The sequence below is a fragment of the Anser anser genome (assembly GCF_964211835.1).
Source record: "Anser anser genome assembly, chromosome: 1".
Lineage (NCBI taxonomy): Eukaryota > Metazoa > Chordata > Aves > Anseriformes > Anatidae > Anser > Anser anser.
Genome location: NC_139720.1, coordinates 182788803 through 182811457, shown reverse-complemented (window position 1 = coordinate 182811457; position 22655 = coordinate 182788803). Strand labels below are relative to the sequence as shown.

The 22655-nt window shown below is 39.5% G+C and overlaps 1 protein-coding gene across 1 annotated transcript; it reads left to right on the top strand.

Moving 5' to 3' along the window:
• The first annotated feature begins 1567 nt into the window (after nucleotides 1-1567).
• SUCLA2 (succinate-CoA ligase ADP-forming subunit beta) lies at nucleotides 1568-22430 on the top strand. The gene is made up of 11 exons (XM_083795965.1): nucleotides 1568-1839; nucleotides 3600-3783; nucleotides 12709-12808; nucleotides 13001-13163; nucleotides 15898-16026; nucleotides 16452-16590; nucleotides 16896-17057; nucleotides 17138-17280; nucleotides 19516-19636; nucleotides 19950-20038; nucleotides 21621-22430. Exons 1-11 carry the CDS (start codon nucleotides 1753-1755, stop codon nucleotides 21693-21695), a joined length of 1392 nt encoding a protein of 463 aa, XP_083652091.1. The 5' UTR covers nucleotides 1568-1752; the 3' UTR covers nucleotides 21696-22430.
• The last annotated feature ends 225 nt before the right edge of the window (nucleotides 22431-22655 follow it).

Here is a 22655-nt window from a genome sequence, read left to right as displayed (position 1 = left end):
GCGTTCCTTGAGATAAGGTTTAGCTTTGGCATTCATAATGCATGGAAATAACTGCATTTTTCTTTATTACTGTCCTCTACTGTTAACAGAGGGCATTTCTCATTCTGGTTTCCCAGAATTAATGTTTTCTTAAACATTAATTTTATTTCCTAATGAATGTTTTGTCTTAAAGAAGTTTTGTCTCCCTGTGACTCACAAGGTTTATTCACTGGGTTCTGCAGAGGGTTCTGTCTCCTTGAAAAGCTTGTTAGTGAAATAATCCAAGGACACCACAGTACACGTATACATGCAGTTCTGCAAAAGCAGAGACCCAGCTGTAAGCTGCATGAGGCAGAAATTAATTTGGTGTCAGGTACAAAGCCTGGAATGCTGGGGGATTAAAAATGGGTTTCAAAATAAAAATGTGCAAATATTGGGTCATAGAATCATTAAGGTTGGATAATACCTCCAAGAACACCTGGTCCAACCTTCACCCTACTACCAATGTCACCTGCTAAACCATGTCCCTAAGCACCACGTCCAACCTTTCCTTGAACACCCCCAGGGACGGTGACTCCACCACCTCCCTGGGCAACCCGTCCCAGTGCCTGACTGCTCTTTCTGAGAAGAAATGTCTCCTCATTTCCAACCTAAACCTCCCCTGGCACAACTTGAGGCCATTCCCTCTAGTCCTATCACTGGTTGCCTGCAAGAAGAGGCCGACCCCCAGCTCCCTACAACTTCCTTTCAGGTAGGTCTTCAGTTTAATAATTTACGTGTTTGATGTATTGCATGAAGACACCATGAAATAAGGAAAAAATATCTTCAGAGTGAAGATAATAATGATTATTTTGAACTGGAGTGGAAAAATCCTGCTACCCTACAGCAGGCCTCTGTGAAGGTGCATACTACAGAAGGAGGCTGCAGTTGTGTCTGCCGAGGTGAAGGGAAGCATGTTGCGATTTTGTCATGAGCACAGAGCAGAATATTGTGTTTAAATGTCTGCATTTCAGGCCATGCTTGGTGCCTGATCTGCTCAGCAAGATGGGTGACTGAGGGGAGGTTCGGCGTGCTGAGGGCAGGCCATGGCTGCCCAAAGCACGGTGGGCCTGCAGGACACTGCAGCTGGGTCGGCCTCTTCTCACAGGTAACTAGTGATAGGACTAGAGGGAATGGTCTCAAGTTGCACAAGGGGAGGTTCAGGGTGGAAATGAGGAGACATTTCTTCTCAGAAAGAGCAGTCAGGCACTGGGACGGGTTGCCCAGGGAGGTGGTGGAGTCAAGGAAAGGTTGGACGTGGTGCTTAGGGACATGGTTCAGTGCGTGATGGTGGTGGTAGGGGGATGGTTGGACCAGATCATCTTGAAGGGCTTTTCCAACCCTAATGGCTCTATGGTTCTATGAGGAGGTCAGGATGGGGGGTGAGAATTATAACCCTTTTTTATGATCCCTGTGGGAAAACAAACAAACAAACAAACAAGCATAAACTTTATTTTTTTAATCCTTGGTAAAGGGGAGGCTGGGAACGAGGGTTGGAGACCTCGTCTACCCTCAGTCCTCCCCGCCAGGGGGCAGCACCGCCATTTCCGCGTCCCCATGCCCCTCGCAGACCATCGAGTCCTCCCTCCCCCGCTCCCCGCGCGGTCGCCATGGAGGGGTAGGGAGCCGCGCCAGCTCTTCCGCCTCCTCCCCGTCCCTTCGGCCCCGGCTCGCTGGCAGCGCATGCGCGCTGCGGGGCGTGGGGGGGGCACCTGAGGGCGAGGGGGCTCCGCCATGGCGGCCTCCATCATCCGCAGCCGGGCGGCGGCCGGGCTGAGGGGCAGCGGGCTCCGCGCCACCCTGGGCACCGCCACGGCCAAGGTAGCGGCGGAGGGGACGGGGCCGGGGCCGGGAGGGCGGCAGCCGGGCCCTGGGGTGGCTCTGTGGCGGGGCTGGCAGCCCGGCTGCCCGCGCGTCCCCTCAGAGGCTCGCGTCCTTCTCGTTCGCCACAGGTTTTCCCCCCCCTTGGTTGCTTTTTCCTCCCTCCCCGAGGCTTTTTGTCCCAGGTCGTTGGGTAAATCGGTTGGTAAATTTGCTTCCCCGCCGTCACCCTGCTCGGGCGGTGCCGGGGTAACCTCTCAGCTTCCTCTAAACGCCGTTTCTGCGAGCCGCCTGCTTTTATAACCCCTTAAAAAACGATTGGGACAAAACGGGGAGCGAGGCCGGCGTGAGTAACCCGCTGCGGGGCCCGCTTCTCCTTGCACACCCGGAGGAAGGTCGCCCCGAGCTCCCCTCTCGTGTTACGCCGAGTCCCCGCAGCCCGGCAGCGCCTCTCCCTCGGGTCGCCTGCCAAGGGAAGGAGCCGGCTGCGAGCTGAAGGAGTCCTCGGGGGTTAGACGGGCTGCCTCCAAATGCCACAGTGAGCTTCTCCTGGCGTTTTATGGGTCTGCTTAAAATCCAGTTTTCACAGCCCAGGCTCTTCGAAACGCCCAGGTGTAGATGTATTTGCACGGTACTTCTGCCGACGCTGCTTACTAAACAATCAAAAGCAAAATTTTGCTTGAACCTAGGTAATTTTTCTAGTCTTTTCACCTTGAACCTGTCAGTTACGTACATAGATTAGCTGTATTCAACGGATTTGCTGCTCTGTGTGCATAAAGTTAAGGTTTTATTCCCTTACATTGAAACATGCAAAATGCTGCCAAGGTTTTTTACTTCTGTGGTTGGAAGTTTTTTTTGTTATGAAGTACAATTACGTTACAAGCTACTCTTTGGAAATCGATGTTGTCATAAAGTGTATGAGTAGCTGTTCTTTTTAAAATGCATTGTTTACGTAGTACCGCTTCTGATGTTTTACCATCAAAATTGGTTTCTCCCGGGACTGTGTTATAGAAAATAACTAGTCAGAAGTTCTTGGGGTCCTGTACATCAACTCTCCAGGAATCCGGACTCACTCCACATTGGAATTTCCTGGACTGAATATTAGGCACGTTGTCTTCTACCTAGCATTTGAAAAGTTATCTTTTGGCAACCCTCTGACTGGGGGTTGATATTTTTATCTAACTGGTTATGTCTAGTTTTCTCTGTTTCATCATAATCATATGAAGGCAGAATAGCCTGTAGCAAATTTAATTCACTGTTTACAACTGCTGAAGTTGGTGTTTCCAATGCCCCTCCTACCCAGAGCTTAGTTTTTAGTTTGGCAGAAGGAGACAGTCAACCAAAACTTTGTGCTTTTCTCTGTTCTCTTATACTTCCAGATTCACTTAAGGTTCTTTCCCCTGCAGATATATTCCTTAAAGTACTTAAATATGAGCTTATGCTATATGCTAAAAGGTATTTTAACCCTGCCAACCCTTGCCACAGCTAGCAGACTCCCCAGCTCTTCCTCATTGTCCCCAGTAAAACCCCTCAAAACCTTATAACATGCCTGATATGAGTGGCTGATATGGAAGGTAATGTACAAGAAATATAGGATTAAGCGGTCAGATGTTTCCATTGATACACTTAACTGTATTTGTTTAATACGTAAGCTTTTTCTTTAACCTAAGCAGCAGCTTTTTGTAATACAGTCATGTTCTTTTTCTTTTTTTTCCTCTTTCTTTCTTTTTTTTTTTTTCGTTTTCTTTTTTTTCCTTCAGATACTTGGTGGAGGTCCAGGAATACTCAGTAATCATGGGTTTCAGGTGCAACAACAGCAACAGAGGAAGCTGTCACTACATGAATACTTGAGCATGGGACTGTTGCAGGAGGCTGGTATTTCTGTTCCACATGGAGTAGTTGCCCGGACACCAGACGAAGCTTACAAAATAGCAAAAGAAATAGGTATAACACTAAAGAGAACGTATACAATATAGGCATGGGATTGATACAAGGTGTAACTACTTTTTCTGTCTTTCCTGGTAAGACATTTCTTGGAGTTGTGAATATAGCTTCTCTTCAAGAGAGAGCCCTTCCTATGGAGCAACTTTTTTGCAGATTTGAGACTTTGGAGCTGATGTTTTCCTAATACGAAATTTTCTAATGTTTAAGTGCATAAGCACACAGTGAAATCACTTAAGTCACTTATAATGATGCTCTGGGTTGTACATAGAGACTGGCTTATGAAGCTGAACTGTGTCCCTAAAACTGCAATGGGGAAGGACCTAACCCTACTTTCAGTGAAGGCAGTGAACATGTATTTCAGTCACCATCGTTCCCGTATCACAAATGCTGAAGATATTTTTCCTGAAACTTGTGAGTCTTGTTTGGAGAAACATATTTTGAGAGGATGTGGCAGGTATAAATAGTATTAGCTTAGATTCGTACAACTACCGAGACTTCTTTGAATTGAGTAATAGGCTCTGTGTAAATCCTGGATTTGTTTTCACTCTCCATCCAGGTTAGAGGGAATCTTCTGTGAAGAGCTTCGTAGTTGGTTATAGATGAGGCTTTTGTAGTCCAAAATCTCCTATAAAGCTGAAGATGCAATGGATGCTTACTTTTAGGCTGCAGGAGGGTTAAATCCTATTCCTTTGAGGACGTGCTGTTCTGTCAGGATGCAGCTACTTCATATAGGAGGGGAGGACTTTGACGGCTTGTAGTTAGTGTTAAATTCCTGGCTTGTTGATGAAATAGCATTTGATCTCTTTTGCCTTTGCTTGAGTACGTGGTTAGGGTTGAGCTTTAATTTAGGACTTGATTCTACAGATTGATTTGCCACTTTGCCTACTATGCATCTCAGTAAAAATTTAATGTTTAATTTGGATATATTGTAGAAGTCTGCTATCATTTGCAGCATCAATGCTGTTTTTAAGTTGAGAGGTTCACCCTCCCCCGAATATATTAAGCTTTTCACACAATTTTAATTGATAAATTTGTAGTGACTTTTGAGGTTACGTGTTTTGTTACATTCATTTCTGTTTCATGTATAGATGTAATGCAAGAAATAACATCTGAAAAAAGAGCTATTTTTCCTAGAGCAAATTGTGCTGCTTTATGTAGAGAGGAATTAGAAAGCTTCAGATCTGATGTCCCAAAAATTAAAGTATTTTCTGCCTGTCATCTTTGTCTTGTTCCTATTAGAGAGTGACTGCTACACAATTGTAACATCGTCGTCAGGAAGGAAATGTCTTAAAACAATTCCTTTCCAATTATTCTGAGAACTGTTACCTAGTCCCTCAACTTCAGTGAGAACTGAGCCTTTGGAGTCACCTAAACCTCCCAAGTAGGGCATAACCCTCTGCTTACATTAATATCTGCACAGAAGTCCAGCTACCGGCAAATAAGACAACCTTTGCCTGTCTTTTTTGACAGCTGGCGAGCTCACAGGTCAGGATTCCTTTATTTTGTTCCTTGTTCAGAGAGGAAACCTGTAGCCAAGTAGGTATGTCTGTAGTTAATTGCTAGCTTATAGCTCGGGCTCGCCCACGTGGCTTCCCAGGTATGCCTGTTATCTGGCATATGTGACTCTGCAATTTCTTAGGGGTCAGGAGAATAAGGTTGTGAAGTGTATCAGTTAGCACCATTTAGTAAACAAGAATTAAGGAATTCAGAGCTTCTGGTTGTCAGTTGTGTACTTCCTTTAGGTTGGTGTATGTTTGGCACTGTGGCTTTGTTTGGTAGTAGAGATAAGAGGGGAAAGACCTAGGTTTTGGTCTTTCCTCAGGCATTGTCCGCAGCTCATTTTGAGTGTGGCAGACTATCCTTTGCTCCAGTGTTTTGGTTTTCTGTTATTGTAGCCATTCCCTCTGACTTTCATTTAGTAGGTGCTTTAAAACCCCCAAATCTCTAGAGTGAAAAAACTCACTTTTTGTACACCTGCTCATTGTGTGTTTTTGTTGTGTAAGAGTTGTCCCGGTAGATAGGACATTCTTTTTTGCTTCTCTTTGTGTGTCAAACTTTTTTCAAGTGTTTGTCTAACCCATTCCAAAGATAGCTGGTGACACTGCTCGCTCTGTCTCTCTGGTGCGGATCCACGCGCTCCTGATAACCTTTAGTCAGAAATCTGCTCTCTGTCAACTTCAGCTTGGCACTGGATTTGTTTCCTTTTGCAGATACCTCACTCCAGTTAGAAATGGGTGACTTCTAACAGTAACTAGAGTAATTCCTACCCATTTAGAGCATAACAAATGCTCTAAATTAACAGATTATCATAGTTTAGCTGTGTCTGTAGCTGAATCAGTCGTGAATACAACCCAAGCTTAACCATGCCAAGGGTTATTGTCACTGCAGGATAACTAGTATGTGGTAGAATCAAGCTGAGGCATACTAATGTTGCCATTTGTTGTAGAGCTGAATAAGCAGAGCACACTGTATATTCTTTAAATAACAGAAATAATGGATTTGTTAGAATTTTATTCTAAGCTATACTTAGCTTGAGGTCCAAAGTGAGCTGAAATGATCTGGCAGCCAGAAAGGTTGTTTATCCTCCTTCTGCCCAGCTTTTCTTGTACTGAATATATTTTTTTTTTCTGCTGATGACCAAAGTGTCCTAAATAGAGCAAATTGTTTAACCATACTTGAGGTAATTCTGAGACGTATGTGGAATAAAATAGAGGATTAGAGATGCATTGTTTTCTTCCCTATGACAGTTTTCTAATATTTTTAAAGGAAACTGAGATGAAATTGGATGCTGCGGGCAACTTTTAAGCAATGATGCCAGATCACTTAACGGTTTGAATTTTAAGGAAAAAAAAAAATCAATTTTTGTTGCTATTTTTCAAAATCTGATTTTTTTGCTGCAGGTGTTGAATTTCTTAAAGTGCTTTTTCAACTCAGATTTTTGTTCTGGCTGGACTCTGCAACCATTTATTGCTTCTCTTTTTTCAGAATGATTTTTGTTGTGTCATAGGAAAGTTGGACGCTACTAAAGCATTGCTTTGCATGTAGCTTTTCCATCTGTTTTTCCCTCTGTGGAGAGTTATTGGGATTTATTACTTATCAAACAGCTTTTCCTTAGAAATTGCTTTCTATCCCACTTCAAGTGAATTGTTACCACGTACTGGTTCATGGAACTACATTCCTTCAGAGTAATTACTAAGTAATTCAGACGCTGGGAACAAGTTTGGGCCTCCTGTAAACATCACCACTCACTTAATTTCCCCTAGTATTTCACTGCTTCCATTCAAGACCTCCACATCTCATTTGTGCCACTGAAAGGACGTGTTTTATTTAGAGCTGAGAAGACTGGTATCTGATGCAGTCCTTAAAGTTTTTTTTTTTAATCAGTAAAGTATTTTTGTCGTCTGTGGGCTTAGCAATATGTGGCTGTTCATGTGAGTGTCTCAATTAAATTTTGAAAAAGTGAGCAACTTCTGTTGTAGGGTATTGATCCAACACTGTAGTATGTCTTGACGACTGCCTCTGAGTTTAGTTTACTCTCAGCCTGTGTGCGCATCCCAGCTAACTGTTACTGGTGCTGTTACTGGTGCTGCTTTAGGAGCTGATACGCATGTCAAAAACACGACTAACAAACCTGAAGACTGCTCCTTGCAGAACGGATGTCTCACCAGTGTGATAGCAGGTAGCTCAGCAGAACACACTCTTTGTAACACGTAGTATTGCTCTTAGTTGGCAGCACGTGTGAGAGTTTATGTATTGCGGTAATTGGAATTTTGGTGCTTCCTAACACCTTCCTCTGGTAACAGTTTTTTGTGTGGAAGGGAGTGATGTATTGCGTGCCCACGGAAAAACTTTCTTTTCTTTCGTGGAACATACGTATTTCCGTTCATGCTGATCTGAGAGGTGTGTCTTGAGGCAGCTTTGGTAGTGTTGGTTCCTGTGGTGTTGTAGGATTTTAAGGTAGTGAATCCCATGGCTTCATGTTCATGGCAGACTTTCAGATTTTAGTTTAATAACGTAAGCTGTATGGAAGTGGAGGTGTTAAGAAACTGAGTGTATTACATTCCACTTACCCACACCTGAGTTACTGGAAGGAAATTGGAAGCAGTAGAGTTTTCCCAGTTGCTGCTGTTATTAACTATAAAATTGCCATTGCAATTTGAGGTCTAGTTGGTGTCCTTATCAGTGTGGTTTATAAGGAATGATCTTTTTTGGTATGTTTTTTACAGAATGACTCAAGTGATTGGTAGGGCTGTATTCCTAATGACATTTCTCTGATTAAGGGACGTTTCTTTTCAGAGCTTTAAGTTCTCTTCAGTATTTGTATTTTATTCTGCTGTCTATTGCTTAAACCTACAAAAAGTAATATATACATGTGGGTAGATCTAAAATAAACTCTTTGATCTCAGGCTTGATTTAGTCAGAAACTAAAGTCTAGTAAAACTGATGTATTTTAGGTTGTCTGTAGAGTCTGAAGCTCCAGAGAGTTATTCCTATGCTGTAGGACATGGATGATGTTCCAAGGTGGAAAACTTGTACAGAAATCCTCCAGGTGTTCAAATACAACTGCTCTAGTGGTCAGATTTGGTAAGAGTGCTAAGCAATTTTTTCAATTAGGATCCTAGTTACGTGGTCGAAGTCTGTAGATAACCAGCAGTTGTAGTCTAGAAACCAGTATTTTCTTGCTTTCTGGCAAGCACTTTTTGGCATCCAAAGCTTAGATTTTGCTTCGTCCTTTGCGTTCTTCTGTAGCACTTCACTCCTTTAAAGTTCTTATATCAGAGCACGCTGTTAATAGTACTTGAGTCATTCAAGTAACTCATCTAACCAGCAGGTTCAGATTTTGACTGCTGTATTTTAATTGCTTAAATTAAGCTACTGCCAAACCCGTCTTGCAAGTTGATGAAAAACTTGATGCAGTTGATTAATGTCAGGATCCATTCGTGTAGAAAATAATTTGTAGTAGGTGTGAAACATCTTGTTTGCTCTCCTGACTTCGGAAGATTTGGCACATAATTATTTCGATAATCAGGCTTTTGCTTGCAGTGATTCCTCTAACTTGAACGTTTCCAAGGCTAAAAAAAATGCAATTTTGAAGTTCTGTTGTAAGCAGGTATGCTTATTAACAAAACGTGGTATACTTTGAAGAGATTCTCTGCATGTGTTGGCAGAGTTAGATTTGGCATACTGTTTATGAGACTTCACTGTTAATAACACATTATTGGTTACAAGCTTAGCTTTTCCTTCCTTAATTCCGGTAAATACAACGAGATCGTCTGAACTTAGAATTTTTCTTATATCCATGCAACAAGAAAGGATTGCTTTGCCTTATAAATGGAGAGAGATTTAGCCTGGAACTAAAAACTTTTAAATACAGAGTCACTGAGGTAAAGATTTGAATCTTTCTTTCCCAGGGTAGGTTTGCAGTTGAGAACTTGATTGTCACTTGTGTTATTAACCTATCACGGCCTCTTACTATTTTCCCTGTTTTGTCAGAACACATTAGGCGTGTGTAATCGTGAAGGTGTTCACGGTAAGTGGAAAGCTGTACTGCCACCACGGTGAATATTGGGCACAGAAGTGGCAATGAAGATGATTTGACAAAAGTGAGAATGGAAGCCTGTAAAGCAGAACGTTTTAATTAAGTTTGTCTGCTCTAATCATCAGACTTCCTACTTGCACAAAACTTCAGAGATAATAGAACAACAAGCCTTCTTGCCTATTAAGAAGCTTATCATAAGATTGTGTTGTACTTAGATCATCAGTGCATGTATGTGTGGAGACAGGGACCTTTCTCCCAGTTGGAAAGTGTAGGTTGTGGAATCAGAAGTTATTCCTTCCAATCAATAAATATCCTTATTGCTAGAAATAAAGATCAGGAAGTTTCCTGGCCGTGTCACTCTTTGCCACTGTCTAGTTAATAAACTAGTTGAAGATGTTGTCCTGAACAGATGCTGACTCAGTGTTTTACTGATTTCAGGCACCTGTTCTTCTAATAGGTGTCTACTCCAATTATTCTAAACATTTTCTGACTGTTTTCTGCTTACTTACGTATGGTTTTAGTGCTAACTGCTGTTAATACACAAACACAGTTCTTACAAACACCAATTCTGAGTTTTGCACGTTGCTGCCATAGCTCGCTTGCCTCCACAGCTTTCTTCCCTGAGACCCTGGCTGTACCGAAAGCTTGTTGGTTTGTTCCAGCGCCTGACGTGCTCAGCAGTCCTCTGCTGTGGCAGAACCTCTGGCAGTGCTGTAGCTGCAACGCTACAGATGAGGTGTGTGGCAAAACATTTCCATCCTTGGTAGTTTTAGGGCCACTTTAAATAGGAGCAGTAGGAAAAACACGTTCACTGATCAACAGGCTTTTTGCATGGCTCAGGTTAAGGTTTTCTTGGGACATGATATCTTTACTATTGTTTTAGAAACATCTGTGAAACGTAATTGCCTGTGAACATAGCTGGATGAATAACCCTTGAAGTTTTATGTGCTGATGCAATCAAGAAGCTAGTTTGCTTGCAGTGGTACAGGAAAACAAATTATAAATAATGAATATACTGCTCATGTAGTGCCACAAATTGTTGTATGCTCTTCGTGAAGGATAGTCCAATGGCAGCTTTATGACCACAGTCGATGGTGAAAAGGTTAAAGTTGTTTCTTACAGGCTTTTTTCAGGTGTCTTTGTATGTTGCCGTTCATACTACTTAAACTCATGTAAGAAATACCCCTTGGGAGCAGGCCAGTGGTGCTCCTGTGTATGTTCTGTATGTGCTGCAGCCCAGTGTTCTGCCTCTTATGGTGCCAAAGGAACATGCTATTTAGGGAGATTGCGAGGCTATTTTCTATAGTCTGTGCTCTTCAGTTCCCCTCAGCATCCTTAATTCTTGTCCTCAGAATATTTGAGGGAGCATCTCTGCTGGCTTCTTTTGGAATCTGTTCTTCCTTCACGCCTACTGGCAGACTTTACTATCTCCTGTTAAAGAAACGCTTTTTTTCTTGCATCTTTTTAAAATTGACTTCCCTTGGTAGGTGGCATGTGTTTTCAGCTGGCAATGAGTGTGATACAAAATATTTATATATTTGTAGGTGCTTTTTCTTGCTCTGTCCCTCACCAGGTATGGCTAAGGACAGTAATCACATTCCTGCCTTGTTCTCCTTTCTTAGATTTAAAAAATGCCAAGCTCTTTCAGTCTTCCTGTAAGGGAAGCTTTTCATTTCAGTGATCATCCCAGTAACCAGTCTTTACAATTGAAAATTACTTTTATGATCATGCCTAGATCTAAATATAATGTTCCACTTGAGGTCTTACCAGAGCTTTAGTTGGCATCTCTTTCTGACTTGTTCAGGTTCTGGTCTTCATTGCTAGGATGTAATTACTGCAAAGAAGGTGCCTGTGAGTAAATTTCACTTCACAGAGAAAGTTTTTCCCCCTGTTTTTTTTTTTTTTTTTACTAACACTCAGAAATCATACTCGTCCAAATTCTTTTTTTATGTATGTACAAGATAAACGGTGTTCAAATGGAACTTTATCTTTAAGCTGGCATGTGGCTTTAATTTATCCATGAAGCAACTATGACCTTGTACGTGATGCATAATGTTTCTTAAAGCAAGCTAGATTTGTACTTAAAGTACTTGCGTAGAAGTTGGTCTCATGAATAAAAAAGGCCACTACCTTGTTTCACATGCCCTCTATAAAGCACTACTTGATTGCCAGTACTCAATAGTTATAACAAAAAAAAAAAGTCTTCAAGAGCAGGATTAGATAACAGTCCATGATAAATCAACATACACATGCATGTTTATAACCCTTAGGCTTCTTGTGCCAGAGAGCTTCGTATCAGTTGTTAAATTCAGAGATCTGTTTTTAGGTAGAGAGTCAAGAAATAAAACCTACAAGTAGCCAGTTGGGACAACACTCTTTCAGTGTGCACAGGAGCCACTTTTGTTCAAGCGCAACAGGTTCTCTTATGCTCTTACCTGGCTTCCTTTTCACATCCAAGAAGTCAATTTGTTTTTTTTTTGCCCAGAAAGACCAGAGTGGCTCAGCTAACTGTGGCATGAAAGAAGACGAGATGTGCCACACAAATGTGAATGGGGCAGCTCCTGCATCTTGCAGTCTAGCTGCTTTCTACAGTGTATTGAGTATAATTGGAGTTGAATAATATCTCAGGTGGGGCTTTGTTTTTCTTCCTTTATCATCTTAAAGTTGCTTGATGACTTTTTTTTCTGTCTTTCAACGAGACTGCAGAATATCCAAGTTGATCATGACTCTATTCTCAGATTTTAAACCCAAGTGCATAGCCTGCCTTACTTACAGGAATATTTTGGAGAGGAATTTTAAAACAGTTTAAGGCAACTAAAAGACTTTGGCTGCTCTGAGAAAAATAGTGGATTTGCGTAGGCCTTTGACTTCTGCAGAGCACTCAAGCTTGTGCACCAGTGCTCTGCTGAATGGAAGCCATAGTGGACCTGCAGGTTAACTTGGGTAAGTGCCATAGCTGTATATCACTGCTGAGAAGATGATGGTTATAGACATAAGGTATTTATACGTGATTGAGGAAAATCATGGATTGTTATGCCTCAGATGTTTGATGTCATCTTGTTAATAGTCTGGGAGATACTAACCATTTCTTACTGAGGGCTTAATCATTTGGGAGTCAAACACATTAAAAAAAAATCAGAATACTCAAAGAGGAAGGGTGTTTTTTGAATACTAACTCACCAAGGTTTATTCACAGAACAGCCTAAAGCTGCAATTTATGGATTTTTGGAATAACCTTTGAGAGTTATGTTCCAGTCTTTTGATTCACGTCTGTGTTTTGCACATGGGGAGGAAGGGATAAAATGAAAACAGCCTTTATTATTCTAGCTGGGACAATTCATTTTAGTAGTCACAGATGACAAGTTTTGGGTTTTCTTTCATTCCAGGTTCAAAGGATCTTGTGGTAAAAGCACAGGTTTTAGCTGGTGGTAGAGGAAAAGGAACTTTTGAAGGTGGCCTCAAAGGAGGAGTGAAAATAGTTTTTTCGTAAGTTCTTTCTAAATTATCCAACCAACTGGAAAAACTTCACTTTCATGTAATGAATTGAACCTGTTGCCTAGTTTAAAATTGATGTGTTAATGATTAACCTTAAAAATAACAGAAATTAGGTAAGATTTTCTTATGCTACTTCTGTTTTGCCAAGAGTCTTTGTCACATTCTGAGCTTCTTTTATTCTAGCCCAGAAGAAGCAAAAGATATCTCCTCCAAAATGATTGGAAAGAAGTTGTTTACCAAGCAGACAGGAGAGAAGGGCAGGATATGCAATCAAGTATTTATCTGTGAGCGCAGATATCCCAGGAGAGAATACTATTTTGCAATAACAATGGAAAGGTCGTTTCAAGTGAGTAATACTAGAAATAGAAGTCATCTAATTAAATTGTTATTGGTGAATTTAAAAAAAATACTGTTTGCTGTACTGGTCGCTTGCATTTGAAAATCAGAAAAATACATGAACTAAATTATATTTTATAGTGCATCTAGCTATACGATTGTCTTAGTGTTTTAAATGCTTTAAAAATGTTATGCTATGATTTGAATTTAAGGTATAATGAAAGAGTATTGGTAGCCTCATCTGAAGTTCAAAGTCATACGGTTGAAGGGGAGGTGGGTGGAACGAAGGGTCCTTTTCCTTTTGGTTTTAAAGTTTGCACTTATCTACCAGAGTTTAGTTTAAAGATACAGCTATGCATGTGCATGCACACGTGCGTGCTATTTGAGGGTGCTGGGAACAAGAGAAGTAAAAGTATTTTGGAAGAACCAATAGTTCTGGATAAATTAAGCATCTGTGCTCACCAGTGTGTCAAGGTTTCTAGGGATGCACAGGTGTGTCCCTCAATTTTGAGAGTGGTGGTAGCTTTCTTACACCAGTGCTCTTCAGGAACTGGTAAAAAAAAATGTTGGGGATTTGAGGTCTGTCTTCACAGCTTTTAGGAAGATGAAAACTGTAGTCTCCTCGGCTTTCACATTCTGTATGTTTGGGTATGTAGTTTTTTTAGGCTACAATACAAACCGAGTTACTGAGCTCTGTCAATGTATTACCTGACAGACTAGCGTTCCATTTAAGAAGAACAGAATGTGAATTGCTAAATAAAAAAGTCAGGGCAAAGTAGATCTTGGAACTTTTTCTTCTGAAGCTCTATAAAAGTGAGTTTGGTCTATCCAGATGCTTAAGAGTTTGTTAGAAATGTAGCTCTTGGTCATTTGAGGAGTACCTCTGGTTTGAGTATGAAATAATTTTCTGTGGAGGAAATTAGTCATCTTTTTATTGAAGAATTAGAAGTTTGATATCGTATTTGTTCCTGTCTCTTCATTTGTAGTGTTTCTGACAAGAAATTATCTCTTGTGTTGGGTTTTAGTACAGTTCGGTGACCTGGGCACCTACATTCTATTGTACTGTACAAAAAGTTGGAAGATCCAAAATGTTACAGCATGCCTCCCAGACTCACCACAAGGTGGCATTAAAATACTTCAAATGGTTGGATTTTGTAATTGTAAAATTTCGTACTACCCAAACAAGCATCCTTATGGAAATAAGAAAAAATTACTGTAACTGATTAAAGCAGTTTGGGGAGAGAATTCAAATGTATTTTCCTGACTTGCTCTTGCATTTAAAAAAAAAATAAATCTTACTGGATTATACTGAGCATAATTATGTGGATTATTGGTTTTTGATAGGGGTGTTCTTTGTTTTTACTGTTGACTTCTTAAGTCTTGCTTTTTGAAGTGCTTTTAATTGCTGTAAATAGTGTAGAAAGCTGATGAGGAGGAAATACCTTTCAAAGAAGCTGTGAAGGTTGACTGGCACACAGCATAGTATTTGATATTGCTGCAAACCCCTTCATTTAAAACAGGGAGGAAAGCTTTTAAAATGGTTGAAAGTGGAATATAATGTCTCGGGTATTATTCAGCAATGGGGGCAAGACTTCTGATGTCCCAGAACTGTTCACTTTGGCCAGTTCTGTGGAATGCTAAGTTATTTTTGTGAAGTGTTTGTAGCTTCCTGACTGTTCATGATATGAATATCCAGGAGTGCTCTTTATGTTGAACCTTGCTATTTGATGTAGGATAATTCACTGTCTGCACGTTTCCATTTGGAAGGATGGTGATGGGAGGGGAGTAGCGTGGTTATTAAGTACATTCTCTGAACCAACATCTTGTTTTCAGTAATTAATTGTCAGAAGATAGAAGGCTTTTTAATGTTTAAGACCTGTGCTAATAGGCAATGCTTACGCCAGCTGTCATAACACATTCATGGATGGTGATAAGGGAAGTTAGTTGACATCATATGAGTGTGTGTCTTTGGAGTAAACAGGAGGACTGTTCCCCCAGGGAGAGATTTCTAGGTGTCATTGTGGTGAGTCCTTGATGTTTTCCTTGAGATTTAGCAGAGAAAACAAACAAAACAACAACAACAAAGCAGAGAAGCTTCTACAAATGTTACCAATTCCATTTTCTTAGTTTCTTGTATTATCGAATAATTGAGTACTGTTTTCTCAGAGCTCCTTGACTTATTTTCATCGGTGGCTATCATTACTGAGCTCTGTGGTCCTCCTGAACAGGAATAGTTTACCATAATTTTTCACTAGATTCTGCAGATCTAGATTTGTCCTTGGAGTTGGAGTATGCCAGGCACTCTTTTATTCATTCTGCCATTCGATGTGTGTTTGTGTAGGGGTGAGTGGAGAAGGGGGAGAGAAGGCTGTTCTTTCTCTGGTGACAGCCTAGAACATAAGATGCATGGAATTACTAAGTTGAATCTTTATTAAAATTTAGTATGTCTGTGTTAATTGCTCTGTTGCTATGGTACATACAAAGAAAAGTTTTCCATGTTAAAAGAAATTGGGCTCAAGACACACCTTACAATTTGGAAAGTATTATTAAAAATTGTTTATATAGATGTACTGAATGGAAAAGACAGTAGTGTTCTTTTCAGTAAAAGCATGCACGTAAAATGCCCAAATCCAAATATTTCCAGCTGACAACAGGGTTTCATTGTTGTAAAGTCCATTATGGGAAGAACTAACTTTCAATTGTGTGGTATAAAATTATTTACACTTTTTTTTTTCCTTTTCTAGGGTCCCGTGCTGATAGGCAGTTCTCAGGGTGGCGTTAATATTGAAGATGTTGCTGCAGAGAATCCTGATGCGATAATTAAGGAACCCATTGATATAGTAGAAGGCATAAAAAAGGAGCAAGCTGTTAGGGTAATTGTTAATGTGGAAACGTACACATTAGTGAGGATGGGAGTGTTGTTTCTGAATCTTATGAAGCGTACATGCGTTCAGCCTGCTGAGTTGTTTTAAACCATTTTGAAACAGATTTGAAGGAGTTATTTAAGTATTTTCACTTTGATAGCTAATGTAAATCCAACTCTGCACGGCAGTGCTTTATATAGCTGTGTAAAAGCATACAATGACAACTTTTTACTGGCTCTTTTAGGATAAGTGCAGTGTTTTATATCAAAACCAATCTTCAAACCTGAGAGTTACTTCTTTCCTGGAAGACAGGAGAGGTTCTACATCTACATATTCAGTGATACTGAAATAATAGTTAGCGGGAGCATCCTAGTTTGTAACTGTAAATCAAAAAATCAACATCAGTTAGCTGATAACCCATCTTTTACTTTCAGCTAGCCCAAAAAATGGGATTTCCTCCTAATCTAGTGGATGAAGCGGCTGAAAACATGATCAAATTATATAATCTCTTTCTGAAATACGATGCTACCATGATAGAAATAAATCCTATGGTTGAAGATGCATCAGGAGTTGGTAATGTTTCTTCTATTCATATTCTTCTTGTAACAGCTTGGCATTTTTGTAAATCTGAGTTAGTTTGCAATGAGTTTCAGCTAAAACTGTAGCAGGAGGTCTGGGCATTTACGTGGTGTGTTGAAAAGCAGATTTAATAAAACATAAATCTGAGAATCTAAGCAGAGTACATACCTGTTTTTCGTTGCTCTGTATGATTGCAAGTCTGATGTAGCATGCTTTAACATGTCTGTGTAGCATTTGAGGTATTATTGTAGTAGTAACGATGTGAAATGACTTTCTTTTTAACTGTTCTTTCCCTTCAGTGATGTGTATGGATGCCAAGATAAATTTTGACAGTAATTCAGCCTATCGTCAGAAGAAAATCTTTGATATGCAAGACTGGACACAGGAAGATCAAAGAGACAGGGACGCTGCAAAAGCAGATCTCAACTACATAGGATTGGATGGAAACATAGGCTGTTTAGGTATGTTCTAATAATGAGCTTTAAATGATCTAGTGGATTTAAAAAGTGACTTCCTAAATGTTATTTTTATTCTCTTACAGTCAACGGTGCTGGTTTAGCTATGGCCACAATGGATATAATTAAACTTCACGGTGGGACTCCAGCAAACTTCCTTGATGTTGGTGGTGGTGCTACGGTGCAGCAAGTGACAGAAGCCTTTAAGCTTATTACCTCTGATAAAAAGGTGAGGGAAGACTTGGCATTTTAAGGGACTATAGAGGGGCAAAACAGGCTTGGCTTTGAAATACAACGCTTAGTGCATGTTCTGCAGAAAGCACGTTTTTGTAAGCATAAAATTAAAAAGGGAAGAAAATTGAGGTGTTAGCAAAATCTTGGTGCAAATGGAGGTCTGTAAACCTGTTGAAGTTTTTTCTCCTTTTTTAAAAATAGATTCTTTGGCTTAGTACTGAGTAGGCAGTTTTGCGTCCTCTGGTTGAAATTACAGCTGTATTTGAATCTTTCCAGAGATTCTATGAGTGTCAAACTGCCCACGCCTGCTGTTTAAACAGAAACCAGTATTCAGATGGATTTCCATTTTGTTTCTTTCTTTTGTGCTAGTTTTGCAGCTGTTTTGCATGTAGAGTTGTAGAGATAAATATTCTTTGCGCTGTGCACAAACAAGTTTCTAAGATATTAATTCTATAGAACGTAAGATAAAATAACTTTGTAATGGATTTGGAAGGGCATTAATACTTTATCCTATCTAAAGTTTCTCAGAGGTGTTTGAACATGATTAAGAAAATAAATTGGCTGAAACCAGAGAAGGAACTTTACTGTCCTAGAAAGACAGTGTGAAGACTGACTTGTTACTCTACATGGGGTTGATTCTGTGTGATTCAGTGGGAACTGGATGGCAGTTTAGGACTTTAAAAAAAAAAAAAAAAAGAAAAAAGAAAAGGTACAGAACAACAAAAAAAACCACCCAAGAACGAGGTAACCAGAAAAGGTGGGAGTTCGTTGCGGGTTCTGGTATCCTACTTTTGCACCAGAATTTAATGCACCACTTGATCCTTCTTTGAAAAGGAACAGAAACAAACAGAAATGTCTTACAGAAGAACTAAGTCTCTTTCCCTTTGGAAAGATATTTGATAACAAATATAGAATCTGATACATTCTCCTAGAGTGTTCTGACTTAACCTGTTTTCAGTAAACTGAGGAAAAAGTGAGGGATATAGGCACAGAGCATCTGAGTTAAGGAGAGAGAAAAGGAGGAGAAACTAGAAAAAGCTGGGGGGGAGGGATGTCGATCAGGGACAAGTTCTTGCAATGCCAATTCTCTGCTGATGCATAGACAAAGGCTTTCCAAAACTGCTTATTAATATTTCTTCATTCCTGCCTTCCTTCAGCTGCTTGCTGTTTAATTTAAGAAAAAAAGCAAAGGTAGCTGGGGAATTCCTGGTTCCCGCTGGTGGCATGGAGTGCAGCCTGGCTGGGTCCTGTTCAGGGGGTGTTTGGACAGCCTTCGGTGGTTCCAGTCTAGGTTACTTCAGCCCATTAGTAGCAGGAGCAAGAACAATGTCATACAGATGAGCTAGTCTAATTACAAGATAATGAGAACCAAACTACTGTTTTTTACTAGCTGCACATTAACATTTTGTTTTGTTAAGTTTATTCTGTCCTCCAAGGCTGTCTCCTGACCATTTTTTTTTTCTTTTCCATCTTTCACCATTGACTGCAATCTTTTCAGCAATTCTTTCTGCTGCTTAAGTGGGAGAAGTCTTTCACTTAACCTCAGGCTTAGTCCTTCTGAATAAAATATACTTCAGATACCCTACCTCTATATAGGCTAGCTTTTAAGTAAACTGTATAAACAGTGCGTGATTTTTAAAAATTTTCTGTGTTGTTCAGTGTGGTTTCTTCAGCACACTGAGGTATTAGTGTGGGAAATACCTGTGCTGGGGTATTGTTAGAAATGGAAAAAGACAGTTGGAAAAATTAAGTACTTAGATGAAACCTCAGTAACAAAAGAATTTTGATTTGCCTGAAGAAAAAACGTCCCTCTTTATCAGTCGTGCTCTGAAGTCGTGCTCAAATATTCTGAAGTAATGTACGGTGGTGAGTTTGTACAGAAAATATTTGTGTGTCTTCTCAAGTAGTTATGTGGCATACATGCTAGAAGTCAGAAGAAACAGCTGTTGTCCGCAGCTTTTGCTGGATTGAAGGATAATGTGGAATTTCCTGGGTCAGGCATTTTTGAAATAGCATTTTCCTGAATTAACTGTATTTCATGAAGTAAAGTTTGTGACTTCACAGAGCTGGGCTTTTGTTGCCGATGTTCTCTAGAACACAAATACTCCTTTTCTTGAGCCGAGTCCCTTATTACACTTAACAGAGCTTGAATTTTCCCTTGGTTGAAAGGCTGTGTTAGTTGATATGCTTCTGGCCATTTTTAATATGAGTATTGTTATTGATTCTGCAGGTACTGGCTATTCTGGTAAATATTTTTGGTGGCATTATGCGATGCGATGTGATAGCACAAGGTATTGTTATGGCAGTGAAGGATTTGGACCTAAAAATACCTATTGTGGTACGATTGCAAGGTGAGTGTGTTTCAGTACATAAGTATCTTTCTGTCCGTACTGACAAATGTTCTTGAGCTTCTATATTACTTAGCAAGCATATATTGTGTAGTAAGCTGAAGACTATGGAAAAATGAGGCAAGCTTAGAATTTAGATGGTGAGGACTGGCCAGTTAATAAAAAGAGATTTTCTGCTTGTATAACTTCTAAAGTAGTTGTCTTCCAGGTTTATCCACTAGCTTAATTTTGGAACAGGTTTCTTAGAAAATATGAGCATACTCTGGAAATAGTAGTGCACTATTCAATAAGAGTTGCATTTTATCTGTTTCTTAAGGTACACGAGTTGATGATGCCAAAGCTTTAATAACAGCAAGTGGCCTCAAAATCCTTGCATGTGATGACTTGGATGAAGCTGCTAAAATGGTAAGAGAGCTGCTTATGAATATCCTTCTCAGTATCTGTTAGATAATATTGAAAAGTTCAAACTCCTTTCAGTGAACTAAAGGTAGCCTAGGATAAATCAGTGCCAGTTATTATCAGGGCTGCAAGTGGATGTTTTACAAATTAGTAAGGTTATATTTTGCAAGAACAGCTGTGATGTCAGGAGCTATCAGGACCCCAAAGTTTCAGTATTTGGACTTTTTTTCCTGAAAAGCATTTTTTTTAAAAAAAAAAGTTTGAAAAATAAAGCAGGTAAATTACCAGGTCAGTCCCCTCCCTTGGCAGAGAAATGTCTAAGAGCTTAGCTTTATTAATTGAAATGAAATACTTAAATTAAGATAGCTGAAAAATGTAATACTTCATTTGATATAACACTGTATTTCAATGTGTGTGATTAAAACCAAACATAGTTGAGTGCCCTGTTGCTTCATAAAGTAATTAGGTATTCAGACAGGTTGGTTATGATTTTTGCTTCTTGGGGTTGAAGCTCCTGAAGCTTGGGATTGTTTGGAGTAAGAACTTGCTGAGCCTAACAGCGCAGCCCTCTGTTTTATGGGATAGTGTTGAGTTCTGCTTGGTTACAAAGCTTTGATTTGGTCCTTGGAAATCTTCCCTAGGAGTACATAAGGGTTCTTAAACTGCATTTCATCTATATAATGTATTTTTTTTAAAGCTGACGCCGTTCTGTTAGTTGAAACATGGAACCATTCAAATGTTGGAATTGGTTTTGTAACCTTAAATTGTCTGTGTGGAGAAGTACTTTTTGAGAAGGTTCCATTTGTTTGAGTATATTGCCCTTAGATAATTCCTTAAACAGGTTTATGTAAGATGATGCAATGGGTGGGATAAACAAATGCATGAGGATGGATCAGTGCAACGAGCTGAGCATTCAAAGCAGTAATTGTAACCAATGATGTTAAAAGTGTGTGTGTGTATACGTTTTTTTTCCATCTAAATGTTCACTAGCTGTCTGTAAATGATTCTGGCCAACTAGGATTTTAGATGAGTTTGAAGTTAGGTAAAGTGGACAAGAAAACAAACAACAAATGTGTAGCAACAGTGAAGATGAAGAATTTTAATCTTCAAAAAACAAGAGGGTGTAATTCCTAGGCAGGAATTAATTCATAGAGGTTATGCAAGAGAAGTTTAGGCTCCGTAAGGTATCAAAGTATGATCCAGAAATGCCTGCAACAAAAACATACAGGAGGAAAAGCCTCTGGATACATAAAATCTCTTGTGAGTGGGATGCCAGTGCTCTCCCTTCCCCCTCCCAATCCAAAAGAAGGTGGTATGTAAAGTTTAAAACTTTAAACGCTACTTTAAAAGTAGTGTTTTAGTATGATATTTATTTGGTTGTAAATAAGAGCCAGACATTGTTTAATCATGAGATCTTCTCCTAGAGATTTGACTGATCTTTCAGTTAAAAGTGGTTAAGAAGCACTAGGCTAAATCAATTTACACACAATCTTCACATTATTCTCTGGCACTGCTTTATTTAAAGAGATTGTTCCAACTCACTCAAGGTAGAAATGTTTTGCAATTAAATCTTTGTTTTCTTTTTCAGGTGGTGAAACTCTCTGAAATTGTAACCTTAGCAAAACAAGCTCAGGTGGATGTTAAATTTCAGTTGCCCATTTGATCTGAGAAATGTCATGCCAGTGTCTAGTATGTTCTCTGAAATACTGTGTTCTGTGGGATATTTTTCTTTTTTTGTGTGGAGGTTTCGATTGTTTGACAGGCGCACAAACTGAAGTACCTGGTCTTTAATGTTAACATTCAGAGTGGGCAGAGTTCTTGTAAAAGTGTGTATTGCTGATATTTAGTCCTTCTTAGTTGTTCTCAAACCTCCAGCTTCTGCTGCAGAATGTCACTTGCAACATACTTTTGCATTGTCCAAAGTAAAGCTTCTGGTTGAAAGATAATAATTATGAATAAATTCTAAAGTTACTTTTCTTGTAAATTTGTATTAGCCTTGGTTAAAAATAAATATGACTAGATTATCTAGTTGTCCATGTGGAGAAATGTATTGAAACGGTATTTTATATTGGAGACAGTTGTACTTAGTGGTGTAATGGACTTGAGCAAACAAATCATTATTTATGAACAGGTGCATTTGAGCTTGATCAGAAACATTTTTAGAAGTGCTTCACTGAAGTGGCTGGTTACTCTTCTGGACAACGTGTTTAATCACTACAAAGTATACTGTAGCACTTAGATTTTCACGATTTCAGGTCTTTACAAAAAAAAAAGCATTGTGTAGTTTTATATATGAACAAGCATTTACCAAATTTCAAGGAGATGAAATATATAGAGAATTAGAATGTCTATTGTACATTGCTGATAAAATTGTACATGAATAAAACGTCTCCCAAAACTTCTACTGTCTTTCTTTTTTTCATCCTTTTGATCAGTTGCATAAACTCATGGATTAGACCATGATTTAGAGGCAGCAAGCTTAAAAGCTTTTAGAAATAAATTTATAATAGCACATAATGCAATTCAAAGGGAAAAAAGAGCATGTGTTAAAATTGTGAACTTACTTGGAACTAGTTTTTGTCACCTTAAAATGCTGTTGATTTTGTCATTGTACACAAATGAA